The sequence below is a fragment of the Lepidothrix coronata genome, unplaced genomic scaffold, assembly GCF_001604755.1.
Source record: "Lepidothrix coronata isolate B3197 unplaced genomic scaffold, Lepidothrix_coronata-1.0 Scaffold0, whole genome shotgun sequence".
In the NCBI taxonomy this organism is placed as follows: domain Eukaryota; kingdom Metazoa; phylum Chordata; class Aves; order Passeriformes; family Pipridae; genus Lepidothrix; species Lepidothrix coronata.
In genome coordinates this window covers 10859268-10882823 of record NW_016690180.1, presented here as the reverse complement: position 1 = coordinate 10882823, position 23556 = coordinate 10859268, and the positions used below count along the sequence as shown (strand labels likewise).

The 23556-nt window shown below is 39.4% G+C and overlaps 2 protein-coding genes across 4 annotated transcripts in view; one reads left to right on the top strand and one right to left on the bottom strand.

Annotated features, from left to right (window-relative positions):
• The window catches only part of LIAS (lipoic acid synthetase), an 11043-nt gene extending 5937 nt beyond the window's left edge, over window positions 1-5106 (top strand). For both annotated transcript variants that reach the window (XM_017811616.1, XM_017811533.1), the window contains 4 exons: window positions 637-782; window positions 2397-2467; window positions 3193-3304; window positions 4167-5106. In XM_017811616.1, coding sequence (XP_017667105.1) covers window positions 637-782; window positions 2397-2467; window positions 3193-3304; window positions 4167-4219 — 382 coding nt within the window. In that variant the 3' untranslated portion in view covers window positions 4220-5106. The remainder of the gene's footprint in view (window positions 1-636; window positions 783-2396; window positions 2468-3192; window positions 3305-4166) is intronic.
• Window positions 5107-9283: 4177 nt separating this feature from the next.
• The window catches only part of UGDH (UDP-glucose 6-dehydrogenase), a 15584-nt gene continuing 1311 nt past the window's right edge, over window positions 9284-23556 (bottom strand). The window contains exons 3-12 of one of the 2 annotated variants that reach the window (XM_017811319.1): window positions 23210-23311; window positions 20586-20786; window positions 20301-20498; window positions 19661-19808; window positions 18125-18219; window positions 14956-15086; window positions 14119-14252; window positions 12913-13004; window positions 12718-12828; window positions 9284-10535 (exon numbers count right to left, since the gene is read on the bottom strand). In XM_017811319.1, the coding sequence (XP_017666808.1) occupies window positions 10425-10535; window positions 12718-12828; window positions 12913-13004; window positions 14119-14252; window positions 14956-15086; window positions 18125-18219; window positions 19661-19808; window positions 20301-20498; window positions 20586-20786; window positions 23210-23311 (1323 nt within the window). In that variant the 3' untranslated portion in view covers window positions 9284-10424. Of the gene's footprint in view, window positions 10536-12717; window positions 12829-12912; window positions 13005-14118; window positions 14253-14955; window positions 15087-18124; window positions 18220-19660; window positions 19809-20300; window positions 20499-20585; window positions 20787-22132; window positions 22173-23209; window positions 23312-23556 lie in introns of those variants that run through there. The other variant, XM_017811396.1, reaches the window with a different exon arrangement.

The window sequence follows — 23556 nt, the reverse complement described above, 5'->3', positions numbered from 1 at the left end:
CCGGCATCCCACCGCGGGTGTGGGACCTGACCTGGGCACATCCCGGCATCCCACCGCGGGTGTGGGACCTGACCTGGGCACATCCCGGCATCCCATCGCGGGTGTGCGACCTGAGCTGGGCACATCCCGGCGTCCCATCGCGGGTGTGCGACCTGACCTGGGCATATCCCGGCATCCCACCGCGGGTGTGCGACCTGAGCTGGGCACATCCCGGCATCTCATCGCGGGTGTGGGACCTGAGCTGGGCACATCCCAACATCCCATCGCGGGTGTGGGACCTGGCCTGGGCACATCCCGGCATCCCACCGCGGGTGTGGGACCTGACCTGGGCACATCCTGGCATCTCATCGCGGGTGTGGGACCTGACCTGGGTACATCCTGGCATCTCATCGCGGGTGTGGGACCTGAGCTGGGCACATCCCAACATCCCATCCCCCCATCCCAGCTGTGGAACCTGAGCTGGGCACATTCCGTTGCTTCTGATGCTTCGGGGCCTTTCAGCCAGTGTCAAACTGCTCAGCTAAAACCTCTACACTGCCACTTTATAGAAATGAGCAGAATGACCCTTTCCTGGCATCTTTAACTTCTGTGCACCCTTTCGTGGTTTTTTCCCCCTTGCGCTGGAAATGTGCAAAGGAAGGTCCGCGATCCCCGAGCCAACTTTGAGCAGTCCGTACGTGTGCTGAAGCACGCCAAGAAGGTCCAGCCTGGCATCATTTCTAAAACCTCCATTATGCTGGGGCTGGGTGAGACAGATGAACAAGTGTATTCCACAATGAAATGTAAGTTGGTGTTGAAATAGGTGCCAGAATTCACAGATATTAATTTTATTGTGTTGGAAAACAGTCGTAAGTGTATTTACCTCTACATGCAAATCAGTTTGCCTGGTGCAGGAAATTTTTTCTAAATTCCATTGAAAAAGAAAAGTTTGGTTAAAAAAGACTGAATTTCTGAAATATTTTGCTTTCATATGGCTTCCAGAGTCAATTTGATGGGTAAATCCAGCTTGTGTTGACTTCAGTGGAAATTAGAACTATTTTTGTGTAACTGTATTAACGGTCTTATCTTGCAATACTTAAATAATGAGCTTGCAACATTATTGCCTTATTGTGCTTTGCTTTTTAGAAACAGCAGACCTGATTAAATTATTTCAGTTTATTTAGATGCAAAAATGTTACCATCCCTGGAGCTGTAGCATGTTCTTATGTTTCATGTAAATGTATTTTTAAGGGGACAGAAAACCATTCATGGTGGTAACTGAAAGTAATGCACTTGGAAGAAGTAGTTCATAAATGCTATGGCATTTCTCCCATATCCTGAAAGAATATCTACCTGGTACTTTTATTTTGTGTACAGAACACATTTAGAATGCAGCTATATAGTCTAGTTTTGTTGCAGTTGGACCAAAAAATTACACTTCCTGGTTTTCCCATTCTTACTGCCTCACATTTCCGAGCCACAGGGATATGAAATTTCAGATTTGGTGCTGTTTGCCTTCAAGCCAAGTTCATGGATGTAAATGGAAGCAAACTGTTACCAGCCATATTCATTTGGTTACTGTAGTTTTGTTCCCCTTCCATCCTCTGGCTGTGAGGAGCATGTAAATGTACTGGTATTGTACCTGTTTCTTTACAGACCCATATCAATATAAACAGATTCCAGGTTAACAGTGAGTGCAGTGCTGTAATCAAGACATTGTCTTTTCTTCCTATTCAACGTGGGGAAACCAACTCACATAGCCAAAAAATACATGGAGATATTCATGCAAATTCTGATTCCTCAGCCATCCCTTTGTTCAGAACAGCCCTCTAGCTGCAGTAAACAGTTCAGGCCAGCTGACTATCAAGTGTCCAGGTTTTTCCCCTGTAAATAGACTACCTGAACTCATTTGCTGTTTATTGATTCTGGTATATCCTACAGTTGTAAAGACAAAGTTTATAAGATTCTGCAGGCATCAAAAAATACATCCCAAGTGTGTAAAACTGGCCATTTCCCCTGATTTATGGCACTTCAGAACTCTCCACATCTTTTCGACATCTGTTGAAACAGTGAAGTGCCAAGTGCATGTGCACCCATCCGTCTCTTATCAGATGAAGGCTCTGACATAAAGACACAGTGAAAGCAGCAAGATAAAGACAAGAACATGTCATCTCTGCAGTGAGACACGATTGCAGTGACCAGGGTATTCTGTCTAGCTCAGGCCCTGCAGCAGCATGGAGCTCAGTGAGGTGTGTGGCTACTGTGCATGGAGGCTGCAAGTTCCCTTTGCTCTGAGCAGAATGTAGCCCCCACAGGGTGCTGGGGAGTGAGCCTTGTTCAGACTTGGAAAGAGGGTGTTTTTTAATGGCTGACAATGCCTTGTGATCCTTCTGCCACTAACAATTTTGTTTTTACAGTATTACGGGAAGCAGATGTAGATTGCTTGACCCTAGGACAGTACATGCAACCAACAAAACGTCACCTGAAGGTAAAAGTGCCTTTAATTTACAGGCAGAATTAGTCTATACCTTGCACAGTCATCCTTACCCTAACTGCAGATGTCAGGAAAAATTTCCTTCCTTGTTTGGCCTGATAGTGTTCATCTGTTACGGACTCTTCACTAAAAATTACCTCGGGCATCTAACTCCTTCCATCTTCTGCAGACTTCCCAGTGCTAGTTTCTGCTGTTAGCCAGGGAGGCAGCTGGAGCTGAGGCATGATTCTGGAAAACAAGGGCTTCAGTGTATTTCTCAAGCATAATGGCTCAAGCCAGTGCCCCTTCACTGTCTCATAGGCTCTCCCTTAATGGTGCCACTTCAGCTGGGGAAATTACCATTTTCTGCTTCTCTGATCTGTCCAGAGTGTCACGCTCTGTTTTGTTCCTGTGTTTCACTGAAATAAGTGTTAGTGAAGAGATCTCTAGGACTATCATGATTTTTTACTAACTTGGACAAAACAAAAGGCTTGCTCCAAAGGACCATTCAAAAACAGAGTGAAGAAAATTCTAAACTTTTCAGTTAAATATGAAAAGCAAATAAAATGCCTTATTTTGGTAGAAAGCAGAGAGAAAATACAGTTGGTGACTTGACTGCTCAAAGTTTTGGAGTGAAAAATTTTGAACTTGCGATATAACTGTGTTTCATTTCACTGCATGCCAGCTATAGCCATTTCCTTTGCATTAACACCTGATTAAAATTAATTCTTTTCACGCAGGTTGAAGAATACATAACTCCTGAAAAGTTTAAGTACTGGGAAAAAGTAGGAAATGATCTTGGATTCCATTACACTGCTAGTGGGCCTTTAGTGCGTTCCTCCTATAAAGCAGGTAAATTGCTGAAAGGCATTAGATTCTTCAGCATGTAACATTTTATTATATAAAATTAAAAGGGTGAAGCAATGTGCAACAAACCTCACCTTAGCTCAAGGACACTCCATATTTGTGCAATTGCTGTGCTGCTTAAGCTAATTTTTTTTGCCAAACGTATTTTGTACTATACTTATTGTGTGAGGCAGGATAAAAGGTACCCAATTTGCAAGTTTTCCTTTACGTTGTGCCTTTTGGATGCTTCCAGGTTTATTGGGACTCTTTGTTATTTGTGATGCAGTTTTGTTGCATTAGGCAGAATTTATCTACAGTGCCTTAGAAATAATTGGACACCCTTATGGTAGTGCTTTTTCTGACACAGCACTGGGTATTAAGTAGCAGCTGATATTAATGAAACTGTTGTGTAGGTACAGCATCCTGCTTTTTCCAAAAGAGAAAGCAGAGAAGACTCATCTGGGGCACTGTGCTTCTCAGTCTGTTTTAATGCCAGTTCAAATGAGACTTATAGCAGGTTTCCCTATAACTTGCTGATACTTTATTAAATAAAATTAGTTTTTAATTAAACCAATTCACTTGCCTGTTGGAAAGCACAAAGCAGCAAAGCTATTTCATGAAATTGGACATGAGGAAAATCAGGATTTCAGGAGTGGCAGGGTTATGGGTTATGGTTTGGGGTTTTTTTTAGATTCCTGCTATATGTATTGAAAGTGCTGTTGCATAGAATGGAATTACTATAAAATACTGGTAAGAACATTCCTGCTGTAGAATAGAACACTCATGTTAAGTAAGAATGTGTCTTGTTTTCCCTTATTTTATTGAAATACCAACAAATAATTTTGGTGCTTTTTTTCCTTTTACTTAGGTGAATTCTTTTTGAAGAACTTAGTAGAAAAAAGGAAGACAAAAGCCATCTGAAAATGAGGGTGAACCTATTTAAAGCAGCCAGTTTTAAGGATCCTTTTTTCAGCATATAATTACACTCAGTTCCAGAAATGCAGAAGACCAGATGGTGAATATATGAACAAACTCACTATCTTTCCAGAACACTTTTCTCTCAACAAAACATGTTATTTCTCCTGGCAAGGCTACAACTACAGAGTACTTCTAGTGTTCAGCAAAAAGACAGAACATGATAGAAGCAATTTTAAAAGAGTGATGGAACTGAGGCAGAAGTAATAAATGTAAGCTGGAAAAAAAGATTGGGCAGATTTATCCGTCTGATACTGCCATCAGCATTGCTGCAGTTAATACCTGTGAGGATGCTGATAGAAACTTGAAAGGTGCCGATACTTTGGTGTATCTTACCATTATGTAACACAAGCATTCAGGGGCTCTGGGAACTATAGGAGTCCTAAAGAAAGATTTTGTACATGACAATGGACCAGAATAGGGCTATCTTGAACTACACCAGAGAAGGTGTGGTAATACTACTTCAGGAGGTGGTATTTCTTACCTGTATCTCAAGAAAATGAGCTGTACCATTCTGATAGCTGAAGCTTTTCTGATGCTTGCATGTCTTGAAGTGTGAGAGCCATGGTAAATACAAGATACCAAGCTGAAGAAAACAAGTCCTTTGTGGCAAGACAACTGTAGATATCATATTATTAAAACCATTTGGAAAATCAGAGTTGGTGTAAGAGCATAAGTAGAGCCACCCCTGTTTGGATTACATGACTGTAACAAACTTCAGTAAGTTGCACAGACACTTGTTCAGTATTGGGTACGCAGAACTGCTGCTATTCTGTACTGTGCTTCTATTCTGTGGCTATTGTCTTGTCATTAAAGGAAGGTTGAAAACCTGGTGTTTGTGTTTGGTGGGTCTGGTTACCTGCCCCTTGAGGCTTGGTCTGGCTGGTAAGTCTGAATGCAGAGAAGTGAACCACATCATGGGTGAAATGTGGAATCCACTACATATCACACTAACCTCAAGCAGAAATAAAAACGTGGCTTATGGTATACTTGCAGCAATGAATGCTTCTCTTTACAGCAATAATACTGATCACTGTCTCTAAGAATTCTCAGTGATGCACATTAGATACCATTTTTTGAACTGGCTTCACCTGTGTCTTCATGAAGTTACCTGGGAAACATTCCAGGAATTTGCTATCTGGTCCCAAACCTTCATCATGCAGGTAATTCTATGGCTGGCTCTAGTACTTTTCTAAACTACTGTAGTCTGGATGAAGGAGAGTGGACCCTCCATCCCCCACCAACTCAGCCAGATGGTAGAAGGAAGACAGCTAACTGGCAAGTTAATATTTAGAGAAATTTGTTATGAACAATAATAAGATTATACCACTGCAGCCAGTGATGTACAAATGATACTTCACAAAATGAAGTAGAGGGGTTATTAAAGTATTATGAAGACAAATAACTTTAACCAACCAAGAAGGAATGTACTAATTCAACAGTGTAAGGGAAAGAGAAACCTGAACCATGAGGAACAGAGGGAAACAACAGAGAAACAAAAGTCTTAATAGCTATACTTTGTAAAGGCAGAGAGAAAGGCAAGGCTGCTTTTCTTTTTTAATAATATTAATAAATTTTAAAATAAAAAAAGTCTGACTGCTAGTCGTGGAAAGACCAGGTATACTTTGAGCCAAAAATGCCTTGCTTCAGCTGAAGCACACTTGAGTACCAGAGCTATGGCAAGGAAATTCAATACTCCCTCCACTGCAGCAGACAGGGAGGAGTACCACATCAACTCCAAGATACCCACACATTTAACAGCTGCCCGCCTTTAGTAGAGGTCCTACTGTAAATATTGGGTTTGACTACAGAGCAGAATTAACAGAGTATGACTGTAGCTTCTGCCAAGTTACTGCTCTTTCAGCATCTCAGCACTAGAAATATAGAAAAAGGAATTCTGAGCCATACAACTATTACTGAACCAGAACAAGAAAACATTGCACAGTACTTATCTGTGTCTTCTTTACAGTGAGAAAAATAATGCTTCTTAAAACACAGACCAATACTACTTCATGTTAGAATTATGACTTGCTGCTGGGTGCTTCAGAAGATGATCTCATGCTCTTACACAACTGTCTACCACCTGTCTGGTACCAAGTTTCAGAAGCTACACAAACTATTTTCTAACTGCATGTTTTGCAGTAGTTTCTGAGGAAAGCAAGCACACTTTGACTTCATAGACTGGAGGGGGTCTTTGTTTCTTTAACAATGTTTGAAGACAAGTCCTAAAGTTCTTTTCCTAGTTACAAATTCCTGCTTTCACAGCCATCTTACTTCCCTATTGCCCATTCAGTTTTTCCATAACTATAGGTTAAAGCACCAAACTCTCACAAACCTTCTTGTTGTAATTCAGCACAGGTTTCATGACTCTCAGTTTTGTTTCTGATGAAGTTTCATGTTTAGTGACATTTCCTTTTTGTATGTCAATCACGTTCTGTCAGTTGGTTTCACAAAGCAGCCACAAAATATTTTAAGAAACATTGTTCATCCTTGCAATCAGGAAAACATCAAAATGAGTTTTGGGAATAAGATGCCAAGTTGACACAGACACTTTAAAAGAAGGAATAGCCTTTTTTAGCATCATTACGTCCATCTACTACACTGTGTGAAGCATAACTGTTATGTGTAGAGAATCGTTGCACCTTCCAGTAACTTCAAGTCTTCAGGTGAACTGAACACTCCAGCTTTGTTGATTTAAGAGCAATTTTAAATTCTTTTCTACTTGATGAATAACTAATATTGGTGTTCCCTTCATTTAAAAAGAAGCTGTCACATATTTATGCTTCTGTACTATGGCATGAGGCAACTTACTGCAGATGTTCAACGTACAGTAGAAATGTTAAGCTCAATTCAGCAAAAGCAAGTAATGAAAACTGACTACAGCATTCCTAAATCAGATAACTATTGTTCTTTCCTGCATTGTTTTAAAACTAAATTCCAACTTTAGCTGTTGAGTAAGATTACAGCACTGCAAGAACCTCAAGTGAGAGAAGTGTAAACTTGTTGGCCAGTACAAAACCCTCACCCTAACTGCTTCTATAGTAACGAGTCTTGGTTAAGAATATGTGTTCTAATTCACTCACAATACTCTTGGCTCTTGTATTCTTGGCACCAGACTAGTTTTACCTGCACAAAGACTTGAACAAAGATACATGGAAGAAAACAGTACATCTTGCCTGTCATTTACAATTCGTCTATGTACATCTTGAGTAAGACCTAATTTATGCAGTCTGTATCATGCTATTCCTAGACTTGTATTAAGTCTGGATTTGCTTCAGCTGTTGTATTCACATTTTTGCAGTGAAAAACAGTGTTATTTTTATTAAGAACCTCATAAAAAGAATTCAGAGCACAGGAGTCCGTTGCTCACATTACACAAGTCTTATCCAGAATTACGTGCTATAAAATCCCATACACAAAGACTCAACAGCAGTAAACCCCATTTCTTACATGCAGTACTCAAGCCTTCAAAGTAGGAATACAGTTCTTATTTCCCTGGCAACTGTACTCTGAAGACAATGGCTTATGATTCACAGTGCTGCACAAGCTTCTGGAGCTCTTCCTTTTGGCCTGCGGTAAGGTTAATTTGCATATATGCAAAGTAAGTTTTGCTGTATCCTGAAGGAATGTTCCCACAATCCCAGTGTCCTGCTAAAAGCATGCAGCCACCAAGAAACTAAGTTGACTCTAAGAAAGCAAGGGAAATGCCAGTACCAGTTTTACCCCTTGTTGCTCTTCAGAAAGGATGTGCTCCTCCCCACTTTCCCAAGAGAGGGGAGTTAGAGTGATCCCACTGTAATGAACTTGACTGTTTTCTAACATCTTTATGACTAAGCCAAAAGTCACTATTCAGGCTTTGATTAAGTCTGCAGGAGGCAACTTACTGTAGATGTTCAACTTACAGTAGAAATGTTAAGCTCGATACAGTAAAAGCAAGTCCTACAGGGTAGGAATAGGGGTATAGCACCTAGTTCCTCTGTCTCCTTGGGAGGGCATGTGAAAAACCACTGGAAGCTTATGAATACTTACACATTCCTAACAGGAGCAACACTTCACACAAGACTAACAAACTGATGAGGACATACAGAGGCACTACTACTACAGCTGTGTGCAAATTTCTGAAAAACATCCTGATTTTCTGATGCCTCTATTCACCCTCCTGGTTAAGATAATCCCTGCAGTACTGCTGTGCTAACCTGAACTTAGTGAAGGACAAGAAAGCCTTTGAGCACAGCTTGTCAGTACCCTCTTCGTAATCCCCAAGGAGAGGTGACCAGCCTGCCCCTCCAGGTGCCATGGGGGCAGAGGTAGCCAAGAGGATGCCCATCTGCAATCACAGGATGATCTACCAGTTGGAAGTACCACAGTTCTATCATCCCAGGGTTGTCCTTGCTCTGTGGGTGTGGCATGAAAGCAGCACTAATCAATGAGGGAGATAGCATGATGGAAGATGACAGTTTGGTTTTGAGCCCCCATAAATCCCATTCCCCTTGAGTGGCTTCTGATGTGCTCCTCTGAGAAGAATTTTACAGCAGGACAAAAAGCCTGAGGCATATTTGTCCTAAGTGCCAGGTGACTGCTGCAGAGTAAGCCTCTATGTGAAAGCCACCAATGTGCAGAATCTGAAAGCATCTGGTTCAAGGATACAGCTATTTCAGTCAGGTACCAGTGTCTTGTATTGTTATACAAGTTCCTTAAATCTTCAAGTATCTGTTCAAAAGCTTTGACTGTACCTACATTTCTGTGGGTAAAGTTATGGTGATAGCCCTCATTATCAAGACCCTGATCTTACCCTCTGTTTAACTATTAACACAGCATTCTTGAAGGCACAACAGTTGCATAAATTCAGAAGGTATTATGTGACTAGTTGCAGGATAATTCTCTAGTATCCCAACACTATATTATTCAACTAAGACATCTGCACCTTCTAGACTGAAAGCTGTTCATAGTCATCCTTCTCTATCCTCCCCTCCGTTTCACAACCCCATGCAATAAGCCAAACACAAACACTGTCATCTCAAGGATTTTAATAGCACTGGCCAATTGAGAATAATAAAAACAGGTAGAAATAAAGTAACAGTAAAGGCAAAAATATCAAGATAACATAGGAATTATTCATTCCTGCTAATTAAATGAGGTAGCAAGCTGACTAACTTTTGGGGCTGAATTTATTTTTAATAATTTCTTCACAGCAGAGATTAATTTTTTGCAGACTCATTAAAAAAGCTGCTTTCAGATGAAGTATGTAAGCAGAATGAAGGAAAAAAAATAACCATCAGGTAACAATCAAAGCCAGAATTTGCTTTCTACTTGGGCTGACACCAAATTAAGGTAATTCTGCTTAAGTTCAATGTTCAAACAAGCAGAATGCTCCTCTGCTGAAGATATGTTGCATTGCTGTAACTTAGGAAATACCTGCCCCAGGAATCTGATTAAATCAATAATTTGTGTGGCTGCACATGGAATGTAGGCAAGACAACCAAAGAATCAAAACTGAAGATCTACCAGTGGATCAGTTCATAGCTGCTGGTCCACACCTGCATTAATGACATGACTGATGCATGCAGAACTATCCAGCTTCCAACAGATGCAGTTCAGACTGTATCACTGCCAACTGATCCCAGCCAGGAATGGGGTGTTATTGTTGCAGTCAGTTCTATTTTAGGGCTGGACCTAAAGCCTGCCGGTTTACTAAGAACTGATCTTTTGATTTCAATGCCAGTTCGAGCAAGCATTTAACTGGGAAAAGAGTCACCCCAAAAGAAAATGAAAAACTGGTAAGACCAGAGTTCCTGATCATTGTCCATAACTGGACTAAGATAAAAGGATATTCTATTTCTTTTGCTTTTGTATCACTTGAAACATTTAAAGTGCTGTTTAGGAACATTTCTGGAAGCAGAAATCTGCAGTTTGAAAGTAACTTTTCCACTTAAAAGATGATTCATTATTAAAAACAGGTCTGTACCATCTTCAGTAACAAAAAAAAATTTCTATAAAAATAGATTTGAAAAGAGACTGATTTCACATGTATCAGGTACCATTTCTAAAACTGGTTTAGTTTATGAAAAATATAATTCCTTACAAAAAAGCATAGGCTTACAGTTATTTTCACTAAGAAAATCCACAGAATTCCTTCAGTACCTATTAAACATTATACTCTAGGCTTTTTGACAGGTGGGTCCTGCAGGCTGAACTTAGGAATTTCACACGAAGAAGCAAAAGGAATTCTTTTGGCTGACACCTTCTTCCCAATTGTTTCAATCTGAAACAGAAAACACATATAACAAGTGAGTGTGGCAAGCTAACATAATCACACCAGCCTATGAGGAACCTACAAGTTAAATTCAGGATCATGACTGCATTTCATGAACACCAGAATAACACAAGCCACAAAGCACAGTGTGCCCAGGGACAGTTTCTGTCATTGGAGTTGCAAAGAGTTTGTTTAAAAAAACCAGCAAACAACCAGCCTTTCACAGGTGCCTGCTTTACCTACCTAAAGCCACATCTTGCTAATTTGAATATTCACCTGCCTCAGCTTCCATAGGACTACCAAATACCATAAAATATTTCTTGATATTCATAAAATGTAGGTTTGGACTCCTTTTCCTAAAAATTTATACTACATTAGCACTGAAAAATCTTTTTCCCTCCTTATTGCAGGTTGCTTTTTGGAAGCAACGCAACTCTGAAAGGCTAAAGGCAGCCAACACTATCCAAGAGAAAGCATGTAACAAAGCCAACACACACACAAACCAGGTACTGCAAAATTCAAAAAGCAAGGCAAGTTCCTCTAATTTCTAGGTCACACTAATGTAAATCACTAAGGACGGAGCTTGTAGAAAACAAAACACCAACCAGTAAGACAGTTCAGACACTCAGTAAATAAGCAGAGCTGTAGCTCTCCTCTTAAATAATGCAGGTCAGATGCAAAGCACCAAAAGACAAAATACTTAAACTATTTTAACAAAATTTTGATTAGTATATTCTAGACAGATAGCTGAGTTAACTCTGAAGAGAGTTGTTTAAAGAGTCAAGTGAGCTGTATGTACTATAACTGTCCATTAACAGCTTGAACTGCCTGGTTAGATCAATTTATACAAGCTGGTTCACAAACAGTGTCAATAACTGTAGCTTAAACAGGGAAAAAATATCAAGAGAGAAATCCTGTAGCCATTATACGAATAATCACAGTATTCAGGAGTACAGGGAATGAAACACCTGAAACATGCATCTGGCTTGTAGATTTTGTTCTTATTGGGTCCGGCTGAGATGCTTCTATCAGATTATTCAGGGATTTGGCAATTTTACTATTGGTCAAATGCCAAAAGTCTATGTCTATGCCAAAAGTGCTTCAAGCCCTTCAGTCAAGGCTTTCCCTGCTTGAGACCTGAGGAGAAATTTCTTTGCCTAGAATCACAGAGCTTCACATTCATATATCCTGAATTAAGCTTCCGCTGTGGAAACGGGTTATAATTGAAGTGGCAGGTGTGCTATAAGTTATTTAAATGCCAGTTTAAGAAAAAGTTTAAAGCAACTCAAATTCATCAGTTTGGATAGTATACAATGGAATTACTATTAGCATCAGGCTGTCTAATCCAACAGCTTTTAACAAGGGAAGTTAAAGACTAGTTAAAAACTTAAATATTGTCCATTATAGACAAAATCCATTTTATTAGTTTATGCAGAGAATATAGGTCAATTGTCAAATGTCTTTGTAATGATATTCTGGATGAAAAATCTGGATAATAAACCTGGGTGACCAACAGGATTCTGGATGGCAAACTCACAAATTGGTTAAAAATTCAACTAGAATTTCATAAAAGAAATGCAAAGGTACAGTCTGTGATCTGGAAAGCCTTTAAGCCATGAAAGACTTCAGAAGAGAAGTTCCTAGGAGAAATAGGACATGGGTTATAATTTGATGTAGAATTTGCTATTATTTTAGCAAAATGCTCAGATAAAAAGTTAAGCATTTGCTTCTGGGTTCTCTCTTTGGTGTAAACAAACACCACTGTTCTGATCTTCTGGTTGATCTTAATCGATCACAAAGGACTAATCAGTCAACTTTTCTAACCTCCAGTGTAACACTCAAGCACTGACTTATCTTCAGATACATCTTTGTATACCCTGTCTTTTTTTTTTTTTGATGGTAGTGGTATTAAAATAAGTTTCTAGGTAGGGGAAAATGATTCTATGATTCTAAGGCTTATACTGCTAAATGTTGATGGCATACTCTGAAGTAGCTTGAATTTTAATAATTTCATTGACTGATGCTCTATTAAGATAATGGAGGAAGAGAGCAGTAGTGAAGAGACTTAGGAATAGACAGGTTTACATCTAAATCCTTACCTGAAAAGGTTTTTTTTCCCTTGCTACTCAGTCATTGAAGAGGGAAGAGAACAAAAGGAAAGAAACATAAGCAGCATCAGCCAGCTGATTACCTGGAAGCCAATGACTTGTAGCTCATTGTGGAGATCATCTAGAACTCTCCTACCATCAAAGATAAATGCAGGCTTTAGCATTTTCTTATGAATACGTTCATAATCCAACTCCTGTAAAGGGTAATTAAAGCAAATAAAATAAATAACAGTACATTCCTATCTTTTCCTTTAGTTTAAAATAAAGATAACATTCACCTTAAACATGTCCCATTCAGTGCAAATTACAAGGGCATGAGCTCCATCACAGGCTTCGTAGGGATCTTGACTGATAGTGACCAACCGAGACACTGTAACAGAAGGAAAATAAAGTCTTATTCTGCACACACCTTTAGCATCAATCTGGCATACTCCTGGCAAAGGAGTCTCCTTCCTTGCCCTGCACAAACAAGCAGTCACTCGCTTAGAGACATTTTCTAGCAAGACATTTGTCACTTGGATTTTACTTATTTAAATGAAAGCAGCTTGTATCTGGCATCAGAATAGTGTCAGAGCACTTAAATGTTTCAAGTCCAGCATTCAAATTGGATGTAAACAGTCAAGCACATCTCTAGAATTAGAAGGTACTATGGCATGTTCAAATGCCAGCTCTCACAAAGGTCACTGTCTGTACAATAGCAGCACATCACAGTTTCTATTTAACACTCAGTCCACACTAGAGAAGATACACATGGCTCCCGGGGGCTGCCTTCATTCTCTGACTGCCTGAGTAGATGCCTAGAGGCCAGCCTGCCCTTTCCCTCTAAATTCAAGGGCATTACAATGTCCACCCTTCACTCTTCTTCATCACAGCTCATTTTCCCCCATTCTCTTCACCTTTACAAGGCTGATCTATTCTCCCCCTCTAACAACTCCATTTTCCCCCCTTCCTAATAAGCAAACAGAGGTCCCAAATACTCCCTGCTTCTCCCCAAGAAATTTTTAATCACAGATGATTACTTTAACATTTTCTTGAATTTAAGGAATTTGGAAGTTGGAATGAATTTGGAAGTGATATGAAGGAAGAGAGAATGCTCAACCATGAATTCCAGAACTACTTTATTTCCATTTTAGATACGCAAGAAGGAACTAATGCAAGATAGAACTCAAGACAAAATGGAGCTGTCAGAATGGCACTAGTCTCTCCTTTTTTTAATTATGCAGAGGGAAAACTCTTGGCATCTATTCAAATTAATATTATCTAAAGAAAAATATACAATAGTCCAGAATTAGCATTTATCTATAAAAGCTACGGGGAAAGGGAGAAGAGTTAGAGTAATCCTCTGAGCTATGACAACCTTCTAATAAGTGTAACCAACAGCACAAATGTCGTGCTGAAAATGAATGTGTAATATTTAAACAGATCCCGTGTATATTGAGAATAGGGTTGGAAGTGGGGAGTAAGCTTCACATGAGCATTCTTACCTTGGTTATCTTCTGAGACACCGGGATGCGAGAGATCCAAAATGATTTGTTCTTTAGGTACTTTAGGATCATATATATGGAGCTTTGCCCCTTCATCCATTAAATACTTGCTAATGTAGATACTGGATGACTCTCTAGGGAAGAGAATCAATTAAAGAACCAAGTGGCATGTTCTAAGTAATGAAAGTCTTCAGCTATCATTATATGCAATGACAAAGCTTTTATAACAGTTTTACATTCAATATCTTAGTAGCAACCACGCCAGCAACAATCTGAAATCTTGAGGGACACCAAGGAGAGTAATATGAAAACCAAGTCTGTATCTCTCTTGCTGAGTCATGCAAGAGAGATAGTAAGTCCCAGGACTCCTAATGACCATAATTAAGAAGGCACAGAGCTTATAAGCATTCCCCACAAACTGCAGTTGAAGAGTTGTATCAAGTTTGAGCTCCACAAGAAAACAGAAATAAACACCCTCAGGAAACAAAACCAAAACTTTGGCTTTACACAGCAATTTAGAACCAGCTGCAAAAATGTTTACATTCATTTCTGTGGAGAACGAAAGGACTCTCAAAATTTATCTTTGCGTATGCAAGTTAGCAAGAACTAGAGTTATCTGCTTGATCTTCTGAATGAGTCAAGTATGTTGTAGAGGTCAAGAATCAATTGTCTCACCCACGTAAGACCAACCCTTTTTACAAAGCAATTCAGTCACAAGCAATGAAGGGTCCCATATCTGATCTATTTTTATTAATGCAATTCAATTGGGGGGTTTAGCTGCATGGCTGGTGACAACTGTAGGGAATCCATGTTAGTGAACTGTGCTCGCTTTCTTACCTTGTGTCCCCAGTATCCTTTTTGAACGCAAACCCTAAAATAGCAATCTTCTTGTCAGTGACAGTATTGAACAAGCTGTCAATAATGCGGGAAGCAAATCTTCTCCTCTGATAATCATTCATGTCTATGACCTGAAATGATATAAGGCATGATGGTACAGAAGGGAGACATTTTAACTATAAACAGATTCTATTAACAATAAAGCCAAGGTACCCACACAAGTTTAACAGAGGTTTAAAAGAGAAAGCTACATATTTTTACTCAGTATCATAAGTAATCCAAAGATAAATTTAATTAATTTATCTAATTATGAGATAAATCCTATTTTAATCAGTGACTACAGATACACATACACACATCCTATCATTCATTATCTAGTTTAAAGGCTAGGTTTTTTTCAGATTGTTTTTAAGGAAACTATAACTTATTGCTTTCCATGTTTCTGCCTAGAATACAATTTCATTGTTAGAGTATCTGATGTCACATGGACATCCCATTGCCAGACCCACACTTCTTTACACGCCATGTGTAACAACTGTGAGAACATTTTTGGCCTTTTTAATGCACACTAACAGATAACAATACACAAAACTAGTGTAATTCAACCACATTTTTAAATGCCTCACTTTTGTTATTTTGTTATTAAATAAAAGTGGGTTCAATCACCAGCTGTTCCTGTGCTTTCCTCCAGCCTGCTTCAATACTTTGATCTCCAGCCCTTACACACAGAAGGCACTGGGGTCACTGTTCAAATAGGAAAGGTAGGTTCCCCCACCTAGTCAATATTCAAAGTGGACTGCAAGGGCCTACACACATCCTTCTGGGTTTTTGAAATTAACCCAAATCAAGAATTAACAGCAGCAGCCTACAAAACAAATATATAACAAACTATACAGGAGAAGGATATTGGTGAACTAGATTCATTTGAGGAAAAGAAATAAAAGCAGTGAGATTTTTGCAATTCAACAGGGCAGTGTCAGGCAATGAAGGTACAGCTGATAGGGCAAGAGGAATATATTTCTTTCTGTAGGTTAAGTTTTCAAGGAATGAAGATTTTGGTATTAGAGACTCCTGCCCTGTCTAAAGTCAAGAGAGAATAAAACTTAGGATTCTGGGACTGTTCTGATCAGCATATCCTGCAGAATTTGCATCTGGTCTGAGCTGTCCTATGCGCATGGGCTGCTGAGAGTGCAGCACTCAGGCCACAAAGAAGGGGCTCACACAGTTGCTTATATGGGTGCACATGTGTGCATTACATGCCTTGAGCCCCCAGTGTGGGCTGGGGCACACAGACCTCTCTGTGAGATGACAGTGCTCTGGGGAAGCAGAAGTTGCAGGCAGGGGGTTGCACTACACGAGCATAGCATTTTACCTTACCCTAACTCTGCAGCACCTGTTCTTATGATCTGATTTATCCACAGCTGAGTAAGCTATAGAGAAACACTGCTCTTAAAAGAGAGTAAGAGAGCATAAAAGCACTAAAAGTACTTTAACTAGTTTTTTTACAGTAACAACGCAACCTTTTAGGCTTTTGTTAAATAAAAAAAACCCTCCAGACAGAGCAAACTCTGTGTTTCTATGCGTTTGCGTTGCCAAGATACCAAGTAGGCTGCATTTTGAGAAGGACCCTTATGATCTCAGAGGACAGAGCCAAACTAATTTTGTTTTTCTTTCAATACAGTATTAATTTTCCCCTATACATCAGATTATCAGTGAGGTAACATGCTGGTTCCTGCAGCTCCCACTGTTCCAGGGATTGTCTGTTGTCTGCTTACATCTTACACTTAGTAAAAGCAGTAGTTCTTGAAGCAAACATGAGAACCTATGGCTTGTCTTCTTTCCTACTGTGGCAATGCATCCAAGTCCTATACTGAACCAAGCCTCTCCGGGATGCTTGCACAAGGTCTCTGTACTGATGGAATCACAAGCCTCTCCACCATGGACTAGGCTATTGTAATGAAGGATGTTTTTAAGGAAGATGTCAATCCAAACCTTTGAAGGCAGATGGCATAAAACCCATGTCTTCCTTGTCCCAAGCAATTAATGTAAGTTATTGCTGACTAGCCCCTGGCTGGAAGTTAAACTACCTGAACAGAACACAGAGAGCCACTGGACATCACAGGTAATGAAAGAAGCTGACAGAAGTCACAAAGACCACTCAGACATGGTTGTGTTTTACAGGTAGTTATGAGGGAATTATGAGGGAGATCCAGCCAAGCTTCAGACATTTGAAGGGATTATTAGGGATCTTTGGGGGAATAGAATCTTGCCAAGGCAAAAAAGCCTAAGTAATCCCATGAACAGTACCATGGGGCTGCGATGACCTAGATAATGATATAAGAAATACTGTACTTCAGTAGAGATGGAGCACAACTGACCAGTGATGAAGTCATGATTATGGGCAGGTTGTTTATTTGACAGCAGACTGGGATGGAGAAGAGTGAGGGGAAAAAAAGCTACCTAGAATGAAGATTAAAGAAAGTAAAGTTGCTAATAAGGTAGGCAAATTGTGTGCTTAGTGTTCTGAGGGCATCCACTAGGGAGCCTTATACTTGACCACCACAGATAAATCAGGACAAAAAAAACATAGGTGGTTTTTTGACCATACCACACATCTCAAAGCTGCTTTTCATTCAGGACTGGGAAGAAAGGTGAAGTGTTAATAGGGAAACACTTGCTAGTACAGACTGAGTATCACAGTATTGTTGCATTGGAGCTAGGCCTGAGAGCATCTACATCTTCCCAACCATTCCTAACATTATACTGGGGAACAACAGCAACCGTGTTTATTAAAAAAAAAATTAGTAAGTTCTACTCAGTTCTTTCAGAACCATAAAAGTAGACCCTGAGGAAAAGATCACAAGTTCTGAATTCAAAGTGGACAGAGATACCCAACTGCAAGAGGAGGACAGGAACCATATGCTTCACATTTTCTATTGCTGCTTTTAGACAACTTCCCAAATCATTTGATCCAGACAACTTAACTCACCCCCAGAAAGCCTAAGAACCCACAAGTATCAAATGCCACTAAAATATTAAGGTGATCAACATTAAGGTACGTGCTCCTTAGAGCCGAAACACAGATTATATATATGTGGACAATGCTTATAAGCTGAGCGCTGAAGAAACATCACCCTCTCAAAAAAAAAAAATGGTGAAGAATTTGTACCTGTTGCCAGTAGCGAGCTACCTCAGGTAAGTTCAGTGCCTCACAGAGGTACACTAAATTCAAGACATCCTTCTGAAAACAGCTACCTCCAAACCCTGAAAGAGCAAATGGTTATTTTACAGGTGACTATGGTACTGATCTAAGCCAATTTTTGGAATCAAGTAGTTTTTGGTAATCATTGGCACAGTTAGCATTATAATTTTTCCTAGTATTTCACTGCTAGTAAATGAAAAACCTTAATAATCTCTCAAAATCTAACTCTTGGACCTACTTATTTTGTGAGCTACAGAAGCCTTAAAATCTGCTTCAGGTTCCAGTGAAGTTGATGAAAGTTTTAACCTAGACTTGGGGATTGGTATGAAAAAAAGCAGCTATGGGCTATCTTATTATAAGTGGGTGGACAAGCTCCTGGGCTTGCTCTCCCCCCACCTCAAGATTTAGATTAATATTTCTCAGAACAAGTGTGTTAACATTAAGGTCTTTCCTCCCACATCCCCAAATGGATATCTAATCACTGCCAAGAACCAAAGATCACCACAGCTGACCAAGGGGCAACTGAGACAATTAGAGGGATCCTTGAACCTAGAACTTTGCTCAGCAAGCAGAATCCCAGAAACAACACATTATGGAAGGAATTATCATCATGGCTGGGCTTCGTGAACGAAGATTTGGGAAGGGCTCTACCCACGTTTGTTGCAAGTGTGTTGGTGGCTGAAAAGGCCAATAGGAGACAGGCATGTCCGGTTGCAAGAAGGAATTATAATGATCTAAGAATAATTTTGGTAATGTATTTGCTCTCTAATTTTCACTCTTACATAGGCTCTAGGATAGGTTATAATTAATAAGGTTATTTTAAAGTCACACTTTCTACCTTGAAGTCATACAGATAAGGCTTTAGTCTTGTTCTGAAGTTTCAAAGTTTGATGTACTGTCACCACTTTATGATGTTTTACTCTCTAGTAAATCTAATCAAGAAATGACTGGATGTGGCACTTAGTGCCATGGTCTAGTTGACAAGGTGGTGAACAGTCAAAGGTTGGACTCTATCTTGGAGGTCTTTTCCAACCTTAACGATTCTATGAATTCATCCTACAAATTAGAAGCTGCCATCACACATTCCAACCTAGAGGTATCATCCTCTCTCAGGCCACTGGCAGCAACTGCCAAACAAAATTGCAGCAGTTAAAATTGGGAAGACATCTTGGAGTGCTCTATCACCCACGATGCTTCAGAAAAATAAAGTTGCAGCTTTTCTTTCTAGTGTCACAGGCAGGATAAACCATGCACTCTCCAGTTTCAGATTGCCAGGGTCTAGAGCAACCTCAGTCCCAGACATTTAACCAGAAAAAGAGATTTATACTAGTAATCTACAGCAATATTTTCATGAATTAAGCATTTCTAATGCTGTAGAAGATTTTAGAGTTTTAGATTACTTACTTCAAAACACTACTAGTAAGCCTATTGCACTGTTAAACAGAAGCCCAAGGGGGGAAAAAAAGAAAAAAAAAAGAAAAAAATTAGGAATTTTTCATTTACCAACACTGGCTTTGAGAAACTTATTTCCAATTCTTTGGTCTGTTCCAATAGCTCTTGCTACTTCTTCAACATCTGCTCCTGTAGCTTCACACAGAGCACTGATTGAGTTAATGCTGCTGATTCTTTGGGCAAGGAAAGCATTAGCTGCCTGTAAACAAAAAGCATAGTAAAGAACTTTATTTTTCCAGAAATGATGATGTTCACAGACCAAAGGGAGTTGCTACTGAAAGGATTACTTCAGTATCTATGTAACTCTGTTGACATACAAAATGGTAACATAACTAGTTTAATACATAGATGCCAGTTAATGGGATCTAAGCGAAACATTGTAATCCTTAATTTGCAGAGTTTGAAGCATTTTATGAGGCAATCAGTTTCTGCAGCACTGGAGGTTTATTCTTCGTAATAAGTAACACAGCAATAAGAGTGAGAAAATGACTTCATGGAAAGTTGTTATCATCTATTAGCTCAGCTGAGATAACTGGAAGAGATTAATATCCTTTGACATGCATATTGGGTCCTCCCAGCCTCATCTGTATTTTCTAGCTGCATCACTCAGTATCACTGAAATTCTGCTTCTGAGCTTTGTCTCACTTCTACCCTTTGCTCTTTGCAGAAAACAGCAGTGAGTAACACCAACCAGTTTAGAAAGTTCTGATGACCACGTATTGGTTGTGAGGATTTTTTCTTTGGGCACCCAGTGCTCATAAACAGCACAAAGAGCACGGACAGCTTTCTGTCCCTCTGGAGAGTCATCTCCACCGATAAGCACTCTGTCTGGGTTCTTCAGGTCCTTGATGGCTGTTCCTTCTGCAAGGAACTCTGGGTTGGACAGCACCTACAGGCACAGAAAAAAACAAAAATCAAAATAAAAGACAAAAGCAACAACGAGCCTTTAAATTCACAACTCAAAGTTTATGCTTACCTGCAAATCCAAGTTAGGCTTTGTATTAGCATCAAATATTCGACGAATGCTCTCTGCAGCACGTACTGGAACTGTGCTTTTCTCAGTGACAATTTTATAGCCATTTGAATTCTGTACAATTCTTCTAGCGCAAGCTTCAATGTATTTCAGATCAGCTGCTCGGCCTTTTCCCATTCCATAGGTCTTTGTTGGAGTATTAACCTAATTACAGATACATGAAAGGTGTAGAAATGTTGCAGGTCAGTAACTCTTGTGTTAAGGGCAAGGTGAAATTGCCAAGACTGACAGACATTTTCCTTCCCAGAGGAAGGAAAATTCTTCTACCCCAAAATTATTCTGGTTACCATATCAGATGAACAGCAATTACTCATTTTGTTTTCTACAGAAAGCTCGCTGGCCTCTATTCAAACAGGATTTAAACAAGCACAATTCATAGCAGCTCTACAGGCTTTGGTGAAACATAGTCCTTATTCTGGAAACACCAGTAATTTCTTCATGATTATGGACAGCCACCTTCTGTTACCTATCCCACACTAAGAGTGCAAAGGTTCACAAAAGAACCTTGCAGCTAGCTATAGTTTAAACTCACTTTGCAGTGAAATCTAAGTGTAGAGCTGATGAAAATCACTACACTGAAGTACAAAGAAAAGGCAACATGAGGGAAAACACGTCCTTTAGATCAAGACAGAGGGTCCTTTTCATTACAAACTGAAAAAAGAAATGGCAACAACATGTATAACACAACAGCATGTTTTGAACCAAGAACAGGTGGCAATATATGGGCAGTAATAGTGGCGGTCATCCAGCCACGCAGCAATCATTTTAGATTTAATGAATGGAGAAAAATACTATCAGAAAGAGAGCTCCATACTACAGTGCCCTAACAAAGAGGAGCTCTCAAGAAAAAAGAACTTCAGTAATAGAAAAGCCCTCAACTGTGGCCTATCAAGACAAATAGCAAACAGTTCTTTTGGATTCTGCATTAGTAACAACATTCTAAATTACGCAAGGTCACACTGTTCATATTTGACTGGATCTTCTTTCCAGTGGTGTCAACAGCTTCAAAATATTAAAGCTAGAGTATTAAAGCCATCCCCTCTTCCATTAATACACTATTTTTTAAAAGTTTCTAGAAATAAGTCATCTTTGTAATCCAATAACCAACATATGATTTTGCATCCCTCTCTAGGAACTTTATCAGTATTATTATGATCCCATAGATTTCAGTCGTAGACTGCACGACAGAGCTGCACTACATTCAGCTCTAAGATTCCATACACATAACCAAACTAAACATCATTACCATTTTGACTTAGAACCTGTTCATTTGTCAAAGGTGTTGCTGGCTATTGAAAAAAAAAAAAAATCTCACTTAACGCTCTTCCTACAGTATGCAGAAAGACAAGAATCTGTGACACAGTGCCATGACATTGTGAACTGAATCTACATGACAAAACAAAGGCAGAAAGAAGACCAACATAATGATTTGATAAGAAATAAAAAAAAAAAAAAAGACAAACACAACCACCTTCTCCCACTAAACTTACAGATATAAATACAAGATCAGCTTCTCTAATGGCATCATCAATACTGNGAAAGGCTCAGAATGCTGTCTTGAAACTTTCACCACACTGAACTGTTACCTGTACAGCCAGATTTTAGCCTCTAGTTATTCCCATGCTTAATTCTATTACCATGAGCAACAATTAAAGAAATACCTGTAGAGGGATTTTAAGTAGCTTCAAAAACTGATCAGCACAAAAAAAACTCCAGCCCACAAAGAAGTCTTCCACCCAGTCAGCAAGCCCAGACCCAGTGAAAGATAGGTAGCAGAGATACATAGGTGATAAAGACCACTCCTTTTAGGAACCACCCATCTTTGGGCCAGATTAAGCTTGTCATGGCACCACATGTACCGGAGGAAGAATCACAGCCATAATATGATGAGATTCTTTCCAGAGACACATAACATTTTCCCTTCCCTTAACACTTCCACTCAGGCAAGAGAAGCAGGAGGTCACACATGTGTGAGCAATCCTCTGTATGAGAATGGTCTGAAAAAGAATTTAACTAAGATATAGTTGTCACAGATAAAAGAAGCCTTTGCTTTTTGTTTGAATAGTCATACACTTTCTCCTGGCAATCAAATCTCCAACTTGAGACACCTATCATGACGTTAGATATTTGAGTAAATGCCAGAAAGGCAAAGGTTCACTGGATGGAGAGAAGAAAAAGCAGAAGCTTTCTTATGCAAGACATTTTTACTGTCTCATTTTATATCAAATGCCACCTACTTAAAAGGAAAACAAAAGTCAGAACAGGCAAAATAACACGTTACAACCCACCAAGTGTTCCAACTACAGTCTTCCTGCGATGTAAATAGAAAGGCAGCCCAATAGACAATTTCTGACAGCGAAAAGAAAAAACCCAAAGCAAAAAAGATACAAAAACCTCACTGTGCAATGACTCAATTTTATAACTGTCTGAACTAACTCTTGGCAGTTTTTGTACATTCGTTGTAAGCAAATGACACCATTCCAGGAAACAGATGTGACTTTGGGTTTAGGAAAAAAAAAAAAAAAAAAAAAAAGACAAACACAACCACCTTCTCCCACTAAACTTACAGATATAAATACAAGATCAGCTTCTCTAATGGCATCATCAATACTGGTGGAAAAGAAGAGGTTTCTTCCTCGACATGATTCTACTACTTCTTTTAACCCTGGCTGGAAAAAAAAAACCAACAGTTAAGGTTAATGCAATTAGAAGAACAACAAACTGTATGATCAAACCATTTCAGATACAGAGAGACTTCCCCCCCCTCAGTGTAGCATGTTTTCAGTCTGCCATGAGTCAAGGTTCTATAGATTTACACTGTGAAAAAAGTAAAGCCCTTTCTTATTTGAAAGGCTCAGAATGCTGTCTTGAAACTTTCACCACACTGAACTGTTACCTGTACAGCCAGATTTTA